We start from the raw sequence: 13,018 nt of genomic DNA, 5'->3' as shown, positions 1-13,018 counted from the left end.
TGCTTATATATGTTGGTTTAGTTTGCCAGATGCCATCTTGAGGGCTAGGTGTGTTGTTTTGTCAATCTTTGACTCAGAACTAAAGATGACAAAATGCTTAAATGCTTCTGACAGACCAAAATGATCAGAAATGTCCAAACCCTGCAGATCTCTTGAAAAAATTTCATTTTCTGCTTGTTGGTGTCAATTCATTACCATAAACTAAAAATAGCATGTCTTTGTTTTACCTATTACAATTCAGCAGTAATCAATCAGCAGAACAGCATACCAAGACTGAACTGTCATGTTTACTTGTGTGCCAACTAAGAATACACTAGGTTGACAAGGTAGCGACCACAATTTTAAGGCATCTTTGATATGATCTTACCCAGTGTTATTTACATATATACAATAATGTGCCATTTATGCAATCTTTATTATTTTCTAATTGGGACAACAAATACCAAAGAAACGTTATTTACTTTTAAACATAATATTCAATTTCAAAATTCAAAACCTTATGTGCAACAATACATCAAGCAACAAGATTATATTTTCATAAGCAATCATCCCGGCATTTGTTAAAAAAACAAAAACAGACTAGACCTACTTTCGAATATATGCAATGCAGTGGTTTTTTTCGTATGAATAACATTCTAGCCTGAGCAAAAGACTTCATACCTTCATCTTAGCTTTTGTTATTGTCTAAAGATTCCAGGATTTATTCTTCCTCAGCACTTAAAACGTTTTATATATAAATTTTAGATTTAAAATAAAGGTAACGAAATACTCAATTAAGGGTATAGAGAATAAGTATTTAATAAAAATGCTCACCTAGATAGAGAAGATTCATAAGTTCTGTCTAAGTCAAATTCATGAGGTGATTCACGCAGTACATAATGCTGAACAAACTGGAAAAAGGTCATTTTATTAAAAAATTGATAATTTAAGCACATTATTATAATTAATCAACTATGTTTATAAAGCCCAGGCCCTGAAAATGATAATAAAGATCGAAACGTTGACATGATAAAGAAAATGTTTTTCTAAATCTACGTCACACCAGATCGCATCTCACAATCTCGAAATAATCATTATAATTAATTATATTTTTTTTTAACAAAACCAATCAGTCATAAAATTAATTAAAATGCTACTCACAGGAAGAGAGGAATGGAAGAAAAAATGGTCCATAATTAAAAATTAGAAAATTTGAAGAAAAAGTGGGAGAAATTTTTGCTTGCGAGTGCGACATGAAGACACATGAAATTGATATTGATTAATCTGACTGAAAATAGTTGTCTGATTATTATTAGCTATAAAGCAAAGTGCTATAAAATAAAGCAAGACTGGTCCCTGGTCCACAAAAGCCGGGATACACATAAGTCTTACTTGGCTTGCACATGGGGCACTTGTGCTGGCAGGAAATAGACAAGCCGTTATGTACCAAAAGGTTAAGCGTAAGGCATACTTTACAAGCAGAAAACTAGAAGCCTACTGATTATGATAGGCATTATGGTACAGCAGCAAGGCATGGATCGCTGTTTCAATACATCAGGGCTGTAAGAGTTTGTAAATGTATAGTAAAACCAAACCTCCATTAGCCAGGGTTCGATTCTCCAGGAATCCAATTATCTGTACTACATAAACAGGTATATATATATTTTGCATCACTTCTGATTTGAGGAACATTGCCTTTTTTTCTGAAACTCCCACCAGACTGTTTATACTGAACATATTCATTACAGCCATCGTTCTGAAATGATGCACTAAACCCTTCCCCATATATGAACGTCTCTTAGGATGGCGCACCTCTTTAGAAAACCCTTGCTTTTGAAGTTTGTAGTGTTGGAGGTATTTTTGGAATTGGTATGATAGGCCCTTTTCCTTTATCAATGTTACTATGAAGACCATTTTTCAATTTGACCTTTTGGAAATTTTTTATGATTTTTTGAAAAAAATTATCAAAATTTTTTCTGTTAGATAAATATTAATAAAAATAATATATGTATGTGTCTTAATTCACCTGTTAAGGAACACATTAAAAAATAAATTATATTATCCAGGGTTTTCAATTTTCCGTGGTCTCCCCATCACTACTGCACATAACGGAAGTTTTACAGTATAGAATACGCGTTTATGTGTTGTTTTTATTTGTGGTGAATGTAAATTATTAGTGTGATTGATGGGATTATCCCCCACACTGATGGAGTGAAAGTGACGAGACTTGTATTGTTTTGGGAGTTGAAGGGACATTGGCGTCGTCAAAACATGCTACATACTGTCCAGGTGTTTCAGACAGAGGAGGGAGGGCTCCCGTTACTGCGGTATTTCTGGGGGAGGTGGGAAGTGGGAAAATCATTATGTGTTTTCTTGTTCTATTAATAATAATTTCACAATCTTGAGGTAACTACAAAAGTTTAGCAAGCTAAGTTAACAGTAGACAAAATATGAGTGTCAGTGATAAAAATGCGCGGAGGAAAAATAATAACAAATTTTCTGTTTAACGCGCAGAGGGCCAGTGATGACCCTTGATATTTATAGGCCAATAAATAATAGATAATACTACTGCAAAATTACATTTGTTATAAAAATATATTATTAACTTCTAAGCGTGTTTAAAGTAATTAAGGGGTGTGGATAAGAGAAGAATACATACCGTTAATGAATTGATGAAACTGTCAGGACTACTCATGCTGGCAGCTGTGTGAAGTATTAAATATAAGCACATGGTAATGTATAATATGAAATAAATTGACAGAGCTGTTATCATCCACCACGTTCCGGTAAGATTTACTCCTACCATTCCTAAATTAATTGATATTATAACAATACTCAGAACACAGGCTATTATTTTATTCGCACTAAAAATAAAGTAAGTATTACCATATGGAGTATGTTTAATTTTAACATTTTCTTCCGTGTAATACTCACATTCCATTTACAAAATCTCCCATTATGCGAGGATTGCTGGTAAATGCAATTGTTGGGAGGGTGGCAAAAGGAAGTTGAAGTGTCATAATAGCATTTAGATTATCGTTTAAGTTGCTCAAATCAGATATGTGACTGAAGAAAGCAATGTAAAATGTAGGTACGATTGCAACCATCCTGGTGAACAGCACTCTCTTCCATCTGACCCACTGTAGATTCAAAAACCCCTGGAATATTTAAAGAATGTTAACATTAATGCTGTATCATTGATTAATAAATTATGGACTTACTTCCATTGCAAATTGGCCAGCATAACAACCAGTCATTGTACTACTCTGACCAGCTGCAAGTATTCCGATAGCCCAAATGTACATGGCGGCTATGCCGAACTGGCAACCGAGGAAAATTCCTCCAGAGTATATATGAACATTTTCATAAGCTAGATTTGTATTATTCTAAACAAAATTAAAATAAAATTTGTATAATTATGTATTATTTATGTATATACATGTAGGGGAGTTTAAATTCTATTCCCATCTATTTTTTTAATATTTTTATTGAGGCGTTTTTATTAAAAATCCTGTATGTAAATTTTGTTAAGCTTCTCTTGAACCAAAAAGTTTTGACCTAACTCTCCAGGATAACAGGATACGGATAGAAACTTTACTATTGCTAATAGCAAGGTTCTCAATGTTTTTTTTTCTAATTGTTTTTTTAACGCTAAATTCAACGGTGCAAATGATTATTAATTTGGAACAACCATCTCAAGTTATTCACAAAAAACTTTTTCGTTCACTGTTTTTAGTTAAACAAAATCTCCAACTTCTTCTCTCAATCACAAAATTGTTTATTTATCATTTTAATTGTTAGTAAACTACTTGCTCTTGATATAGAAAGGTAAAAATGCAAAAAATTTTGCAACAATTTCCTCAAATAACATCGATTAACAGGACGCTCTAGGTGTAGGCCATTAAAGCATAATTCAACTTGGTGCAAATTTCAGTCCACCAATAGCAGAATCATCTCCAATTTTATTGTAATGGTCAAGGCATTGTTATGATTTGCACATATCTAAGATCATAAAAACTAAACTTCAATTTTTATTAACGTTTTTGTTTGTCAAATATTAATTTCTTTCAGTTTGTATTATTTGAAACTGAAATTTACATCAGGATAATCACCATGAATAAGCTACATACAGAGAAACCTGGTAATATGCTGAACCGGCACTGGATCATTAATTGGGTCGTCTTCACTTATGAGTTTGTAGAAATACTCAAACGCGTTTCAGCATTGCTTGTAATTGATGTTAATGTTATTTGGAGAAATTGTTCCTATATTTTTTTGTACCATGAGCAAGTAATTTACTATCAATTAAAACGATAAATCAACAAATCAGTGATTGGTCGAATCAGTGGTTGGAGATTTTCTTTCATTTATCCAAAAAACAGTGTTTGGAAAAAGATATTGTGAATAACTTGAGAACAGTTGCTCCAAATTAAAAACTGTTGGCACTGTTGAATTCAGCATTAAAAAACAGAAAAATGTGCATTGATAAGTAAGTACCTTGCTAATTGAAATAGTTAACCATCTATATCCCATTAACCTGGAGAGTTAGATCAAAACTTTTTGGTTCATGAGAAACTAGACAAAAAATAAATAAAAGTTTACATATCTCAGAACTTTTCCCAAAAACAGAAGGTAAACTCATCCTGCAGATAAATTATATTGGAAACTTTGATTACCAATGCATATACATGTAGAAAGTAAATTAGTCAGTGTTCAAATATTTCCTTTATTATGTTTTGAATAACTGTTTTTTAACATTTACGATATCTTAATTTTAATTTAATAATAACTTAATAACTTAATTTTAATAACTGTGATAAACAGAACCTATTACAACTATCATTAAAGACAAAATTAGTGAAAATACTAGTGATAACACAGCTGTCTTAATTGAGAATGCCTACCACTAAATGTGAACTTACTTTAAAATTTATTCTCTAGTAAAAAACTGAAATCCGTTAACCTCAATAGTTTAGATATCAAAAACACCAAATGAGAAGATGTACCCACCTGGAATACATCGGGGTCTATGTTGGTTGCATTGCAGACTTGAAACTGGAAACAAAAATACAAATAAAAAAATAATAAAAAAGAATTCAACAAAACACCAATGAAACAAAGAACTTACCACATCTGAATTTCGTTTACCATACAGACCATGAGCAAAGACAGCAACGACAAAAACGTTAATTATAAACGAAACAAACAAGGCGATACATGCTTCAATAAAAAAATAATAATTTGCATCCTTCACTTTTTCTCTTTTTGTTCTGTCAACTTGTCGGGACTGAAAAACAAATAAGACATGAATTATTTATGCTTTTTTTTCTATTCATGGCAATTAGTTAGAATTTGTGACAAAGAGTAATTTGGCCATTCTACATTCGTAATGTGTTTTTTAACCTTTTCAGGACTGATTTTCAGATTGTAAAACCTCCGTAAAATTTTCTCCTCCTATAGCCGCTATGCGAACCCCCTCCCCGACCCAAACCTGATTTATTTTGTATCATGCATCGAATTTCAAAGTGTTCGCTTTAAATCGCTCTTACTACTTTTATGTGGCAACAATTCAGTTCAAAATCTGACAGTACATTTCTATGATGCTATATTTTACAATGAAAATAAGTAAATGTAAAGAGAAAAAAGTCGTATTAAAATTTATTTAAAATCCATTTTATTCAAAAAGCCTTAATTATGCATTTTAAAAAATAACCAAATTAATAAATAGATAAAAACTGGTAACTAATTTATTTAATTCAACTCTGAATGTGTATGTACGTAAGTACATGCATACACACGAGTACACAGTTGAAAAGAAAAAAAAAGGAAAAACAACTGAATTTACATAAATAAGGGCAACAAAACAAAAATATATTCTGAAAAGTACAAATGTAAACAATGTACCAAGGGCACTTGGCAGACAAGAGGCGAAAAATCAGAAAGAAAGTAGGACAGATAGTAGGGAAGGGTAGGGGATGGGATAGGCAAAAGCGAGACTTCCCAATGAGATTATATATTACTGCCAATTGGTTTTCCAGTAAAAGGAATGTGTTGCAATTTCTCAAAATTCTGCAGAAGGGGCCAGGCTGTAAACAGAAGGGGGAGAAAAGAATGGTTCAACGATGAGGACAGGAATGGAATTTGCTACCGAGGTGTGTGCTACATATTGGATATAAAATCTCAGCCTAATGATGCTGTGCAGACTGTCAAGTTAGGGATCATAAAAGGCAAAAAACCACGAGGACATGAGATAGGGCCTGGGGAGTGAGCGGACAAGCCCAAAACGATATCCCATCTAGTCCTGAAAAGGTTAAACAACAAAAGCTGATGTTTGTAAAATAACACACAAATGAAAAAAAAAACCTACCAAACATCATGAAATCAAGCATGTTAAGAAGTTTTTATTTATTTATTTTTTTATATCCCTATGTCTTTCTTATTAGCCAACTGTTAAGAAATTATTACATTACACAACTTTGGATATAATTATGATAACCAAATAAATACTCTACTAAATTTAATATTTTGCAAACTCACTTTAACAAGGCCTGAATGAAGGTAGAGATTGTGAGGCATTATCACAGCACCAATTATTCCAATCGCTTGCAACATCATATCAGAATTGCAATTTTCACACCAAGGTATAGCCAGGCCTTTCAGAACTTCAACTGTGTCAGGCTTGACGATAAAAAACTCGTATCCGAAAGTTATCGCCATTACAGTGATCAAAAAACCAAAGAAAAATTCTAACTTTCTTAAACCATATTTGTCTAACAATAAAAATGTAAATGTATCTATCACTGTAATAAGCACACCTCCATAGAGCGGTATTCTAAAAATGAAAATAAATGTATTATTAGGAAAAAAAACATTTTACATTTAAAATGTAGGTGAAGGTGTTACGTTTTGTTTGAGAGGAGATAAATGGCTATCGCAGTTCCTATCACTTCTTGCATGTCGGAACCTATGATAGCGATCTCCATCATTATCCATAAGAAAATTCTTGGTATAGTTTTATACTGGCGATAACACAATTCAGCCAAATGAAGTCCTGTGACGACACCCAGCCGAGCGGATAATCTTTGCATAACTAATCCAAGAACAGTGGACCACATTAACACCCATAGTAACTACAATGATAAAAATTAATTTAGTCATTACACTCTTTGAATATTGATTCAAATACTAAAAAAATGGATTTTATAAAATATTATTGGGATATTTCAATTAATAAATTGATCACATAGATTAGTTTTATTTTAATTTTTTTTTTATATTTGACATAAAATTTTGAACCCTAAGAGAACATCAAACATTTATTACGCATAAATATTTTAATTAATAAAACTGTACTAATAATAGAAAATATTAGAATGGCAGTTAAAAGTAATTTCAATGAAGAAATATGTCAAGGTGGAGTGATAAACATGGTTAAGTTATAGCAACGATGGCATCTCACCCTATATTTTGCTGTCGTTCCGGATTTTAAATCTGACTCTATATTTCCTGGGTCCAAATATGCTATGCTCATTAAAAATCCTGGACCTGTGAAAGCCCATAGCTTCCTAAAGCTGAAACCAGGCTGTAAACAAAAACACATTGAAACATAACAGAAATAATAATATATTATCCATTTTTTTTTTTTTTTAACTTACTGAGTATGACTCCGGTATTATGACCTTATCCTCAGTTTTGGGTACAGTTAGATTTGTTGACTCATTTGGCCTTGTGTCAGGTTTTCCCCCTAAATCTTCTTCTGGGAAATCCATCATTGGCTGTAAAGAACAGATTGCATCATGGTATGATCGAATAAATGCTAATGCATAATGGAATAAACACCTTCTGCTTGGAAGGAAAATCTTTTGCTAAAATCATTTATTAATTGATTTACCAGTTTAATTAAATGTAAAAACATTATTAAATTTTTTTACATTTATATACTTAAAATTACTTACATGTGCTAAATATAATTATTACAATAATTTTGTACAATATTTTTTTAAATCTATATTTCTGTAAAAGCAAATAAAATTTTTATAGAAAATAATAACAAAAAACGGATTTTGGTACAAAATGCACCAAACAAGCAATAAAATGTAGTCTTCTTTGAGATCATTTTACTCTTCCTATTGTGTTATTACGACCAAACTGGCCTGAATTATTCTTTTTCACTAGGTAGCACAAATGTCTGACTAATAGTAGTTCGCTCAAACAATTAACATAAAATGAAAAATCAACACCACAAGACTGTCTGTAAACAAATTAAACACACTACAATTTTTAGTCAAGCTGGTAAACTTGGGGCTGATATCAAGGGAAACACCCAAGTTGACGAATTAAGTCAGAGGAAGCATGAAAAGGGATTAATGCAGCCTCTAAACAAAGTGATGAGAACCTTTGAAAATCTCTGTTGATGTTTATCTCTGGTGATAGCAGATTCGGGTAAATATTTATCTGGATTTGACAGGATCAGAGAGGTACATTCCTCTATGGCGACCATGGATTTCTGCTAATCAATTTTCCAACTGAGAACTGGCCATACTATCTATGCTTACTTGCAAGATTTTGGAATAAAAGCGTCACCACTATTTGAACCAAGAATAAACTGTGGGTTCATCACCCCACCTAAAAAAGAAATGTTGCAGTACTACTTGAAATACTCAATTGTTGTCAATAATAATAACAAGTTATACTTTACAATCGTTTTATAGTTGTTTTATCATAGAAGACCAGGAGATAAGAACTGTAATTACCAGCTAAAGTGATTTAGACGTAAATGTAATCTTCCTAATTAAAGCCTTGAATTTCATGCTGCTCTTCTAAATGTTCTATTACGAATCAATTATTCTTACAAATAAAGTGATTAGTTAACGAAATATGCACCAGCTCAACAGACAGAATACTGAACACCTGAATACTTTTGAATTATGTTAATTAAAAAATTGGAAAAGCGACCAAGACCAGTCCAGTACAGTCAATTTTTACTAACTTAATTAAAGTAGGCTTTACATCTCACCCTTTCCTGAACATTTTTTAAACCAGCACAAGTTTTACGATAAAATGGTCCCCTACTAACAAGGTACAACAAACTTTGCCAAACAATATCGAGTATATTTATGAAAAATGCCATACAACAGTTAACCCATTTTCTTTAAAAATGGATATGTACAAATATGATGATTCAGAAGTTGGGAAAGCAACTCCATTTAGCTACCAACTCTCAACTTCTTGTGGTATAACAATTAAATTTAAAAAAAAAAGAAGTATTTAAACTGAAATAGCATAAGATAAAAAGTCAATAACAAGAAATTGGACACTGACAAATCTCCTCTCAAACCCAGATCAATGAAATAAAGAAATGTTTTAGCAAAAATAGCACAGAGATCAAAGTGCCATTGTTTCCTGTATTTTAATTAATAACTGCTCAACTGAGATACATTATTTTAACAATGTGTAATTTTTATAATCAGCTTAAAAATATTTTTAAAAAATTACACAATTGATTAAAAATGCATTGATTAATAAAACTCGCAGTGGCAATAAAGAACACAATAATTATGAAAAAAAAATTGTAGGGAAAGGTTGCTCAGTGTGTTACACTTGGTCAAAACGTGCCAAGCCTTTACCTCTTACAAGGAGCAAGTAGGCATGACACCCAGCATAAAGATAGCCAGCCCTTGGGCATGAGAGTGAGTTTTGGGTCCTCTGTATTTTAAAACAAACGAGGTTTTTTCCCATCTGTAAATATTATATAATTATTGTGTAGCTCTATAGTGTTTATACATATTTGTTTGTTGTATAATGTTGTTTGCTTATGTAAATTATAAAAAAATTAATTTATTAAATTAACGTCCTGTTAAGGATTAATTTATTGCATTTTAATGGAAGCCTTTGTAGCGCACACAATCCTCATACAATTTCTCAATTTTAAACAGTTACCAAGTTTCCCGTTCTTTTATGCCTAATATAAGTTATTATTAGTAGTTATTACACAATATTGTTTTTCTAGTAAATTCAGTTTATTGGGTATTAGGCAGTCGATCAAATTACTCTCAAACTTTCACATTACGTAATATTTGGTAATAATCATGCCTGGAAATTCACAGCAGAATCGGCATTGGGACAATTAATGGGTCTAGCTGAGGAAGGAATCTTTCTTCATTTAAGATGGTTCAATGCCGAGACACATTTGAGTAGTTTAACCATGAGGGAAAATGGACCCGATGCCAGTTCAGCATGCGTTTATCAACTCGCAGACCAACACCTAGCATCAATTCTAACATTTTTCATAATATAATGCATTAAAAAATCATGGGGATTTGAACCCAGAACCTCTTGCAGATTGTGGTTAATTCTATACTTGTAAATGTAAAATAAAACTAAAAAATAGACATGTGTCGGTGCATAACATGATATGTACCAAAAAGTCAAGATATAATTAAATAAATTAAATAAACCCTATTTACCAGCGCAACTACAATGAATCTGATGAAATGTGAGCTGGAAAAAAAAACCACTATAAAATTTGATTTTTTTTTAAACTTATCCAATTTTGATCCCAGGGTACGCATATGCGACACATGTATAGTATCAGCAGACATTCTGGCTCCATCAGAGCGAAGCCCCCCCAAACCACTTGTGGCAGCCCTGGCTTCAGAATTGAACCTCTACAAATCTCTCGCAACTAGTACTTTTAATGTTAACATTGTGGGCAAGGCTTTATCAAGAAGAAGGTTGCCAATGATACCACCTTAGTGGTAATTCTTTGACCTGGGAGTTCAGAGGGGCACCCCTCAATCCAGCTGGAAACCGACTAGCAACCAAGGTCCCACAAGGGCATCACCACAACTGAGCTACACCACACCACCAACATAGGGTGCCATCAGAGGGAACGAGAATTCAGGGAATATGAAATTTCATTAATATATAATTAAAATGTTGAAAATATGAACAAATGTTTTAGAAATGTCTGTGTTATAACATACAATGAAAAAAAATTCTTGGATAAATTAATTCCTATTTTCAGAACCTTCAGGGTAATAATTAACTAAATAAAATGTTATATTGACCCATAATTTGGTTTAATTTAATTTTACAGTGCAAAATTTAGCAGATAAAAGGAAATATTTAAGTTTCCCCATGAACATATTTGAAGGCACAAATGACAGAATTAAATTTAGAAATTTTACCTTTGTATACAACCTGTGTACATACTTAACAAACTCAGATTCAAAATTCCATAAAATTAATATATTTTAATATTGTTTCAGAGTAGTAGTTTTAGATATATTTTAATTGTTTACATTTAGTGGCTCAAAAAAGTGTAGGCAATTTTGCTTTTTTAATTATTTCACAGCACTGACGTTGATTATTAAATTTAAAATAATTTGATTTTAAAGATATTATAATTACCTAAACAGTAGTAAATCAATAAGGGTTTTAATCGAATATCAAAAAATAAAAAATGAAAGTTGCAAAATCGAAGGTCAAAAAGTAAGGCAATCTAGGTGATTCCTAACCGATAGCAATACAAGTTGTTAATACACCTGGCAAACACTGGGGTTATTTATATTTATTCTGTTGGTTGACCTCTCATACCATGTGGCTAACTAAATTTTACTTATATACCTATATTTAAAAAATCCTCATAAACAATTATCATTATTTACAAAAAATTACATCATTACTTTATAGTATGAAAGTCTAATTTATTGAAGGTTAAAATTAAGTTTATTTATCATGAGAAGTATCATGAAAAAAATTGAAAATACTGAGTCAGTTGCAAATTTGCAATGAAGTGCCCAAGGATATTATGCATGGTATGTGATAAAAAAGGGCTTAAAAGACATTTAGCAGTGGGCCAGACTTGGCGTTAGATGGCAATTAATCTGTATTCAAACAGTAAGAAATGTGTAGAATGAAAAAGCAAATTTCAAAAGTTCTTGTTCTTCTTGTACTCTCTTGGTTTTTTTAAATAAACGGTTCCTTTTCAGTAGCTTTTCTAAAAAAATCTTTTTCATTGAATATATTTCTTACTGTTTGAACACAGAAGGACTTGACCCACAATTTGCCACATCTAACACCGTATGTTCCACAGACAGATAAATGGGCCTTTTCTGATATTTTTTAAGATGTATCGTTTTTCCCTGATTGTGAATAATATCCTAGGTTGCCTACTTTATTTAAAATATTCAACTGACCAAGTGTTTTTAAAATTTTTCACAAAGTTCTCATGATAGTAAACTTAATTTTAACATTTCACCAAACGTACAATAAATTTTACCTTCATAGCATGAAGTAACAATGTTATATTTTTGTAAATAATGACAATTCTTTACAAGGAATTTTTAATAAGTTTTCAATGTAAAATTTTGTTATTTACAAGGCAAGAGAGATCAACCAACTGAATAAATAAAATACCAGTGTTTGACAGATATATGAACTTATATTGTTTACAAATAATCCAATATTAGGAATCTCCTAGATTGTCTATACTTTTGCTTACAAACTATCAAAGGTAGGGAAGCCAGGGGTTCATGCGGGAAGTTGAAAAAATTTTTGCCCTCCAAAATCAAAATTTCCACTCGCACTTTGCGTTTCAGACCTTTTGAACAAATATGATGCCATGACTGTCTGTCTGTGGTCAATTCCTTGAAACCGGCAAAACTCAAAATCATAAGACCAATTTTTATGAAATTTTTATAGATTGTGCAGGCTGGTTCCGGACGGTCCCCTATGAATTTCATCCCCATCAGATCAAGCCTGGACATGCGCAAACATGAAATCCCCTACACAGCTGTATATCCAAAACCATAACTCAGATTTTGACGAAATTGGCAGGGATTATGCAAATTGCTTTCTAGATGATCCTATACAAATTTTATACTAATGGGATTAACATATGTATATCCACGCGCACAAACATAAAATCATGTACACAGCTATATCTCTGAAACCATTTGTTGGATTGTTAGGGCGCTGACACACGGAGCGGTTTTGACCGAAGCGTTTACCGCTTCGGTTTTGCTACGTTGTGACA

The 13,018-nt window shown here is 32.0% G+C and overlaps 1 protein-coding gene across 19 annotated transcripts in view; it reads right to left on the bottom strand.

Annotated features, from left to right (window-relative positions):
- Positions 1-13,018, bottom strand: part of LOC106670337 (protein Malvolio-like) — a 28,101-nt gene that overhangs the window by 6,550 nt on the left and 8,533 nt on the right. For 9 of the 19 annotated variants that reach the window (XM_014400558.2, XM_014400560.2, XM_014400559.2 and 6 more), the window contains exons 2-11: positions 7,635-7,754; positions 7,439-7,561; positions 6,883-7,109; positions 6,517-6,811; positions 5,108-5,266; positions 4,990-5,034; positions 3,201-3,365; positions 2,914-3,137; positions 2,639-2,843; positions 814-890 (exon numbers count right to left, since the gene is read on the bottom strand). In XM_014400558.2, coding sequence (XP_014256044.1) covers positions 814-890; positions 2,639-2,843; positions 2,914-3,137; positions 3,201-3,365; positions 4,990-5,034; positions 5,108-5,266; positions 6,517-6,811; positions 6,883-7,109; positions 7,439-7,561; positions 7,635-7,754 — 1,640 coding nt within the window. The other 10 variants (XM_024225984.1, XM_024225800.1, XR_002910173.1 and 7 more) reach the window with 9 other exon arrangements.

Source organism: Cimex lectularius, unplaced genomic scaffold (genome assembly GCF_000648675.2).
Source record: "Cimex lectularius strain Harlan isolate CLEC.00 unplaced genomic scaffold, Clec_2.1 scaffold69, whole genome shotgun sequence".
In the NCBI taxonomy this organism is placed as follows: Eukaryota; Metazoa; Arthropoda; class Insecta; order Hemiptera; family Cimicidae; genus Cimex; species Cimex lectularius.
Note: the sequence above shows the minus strand (reverse complement) of the source record. Positions and strands in the feature narration are given on the sequence as shown.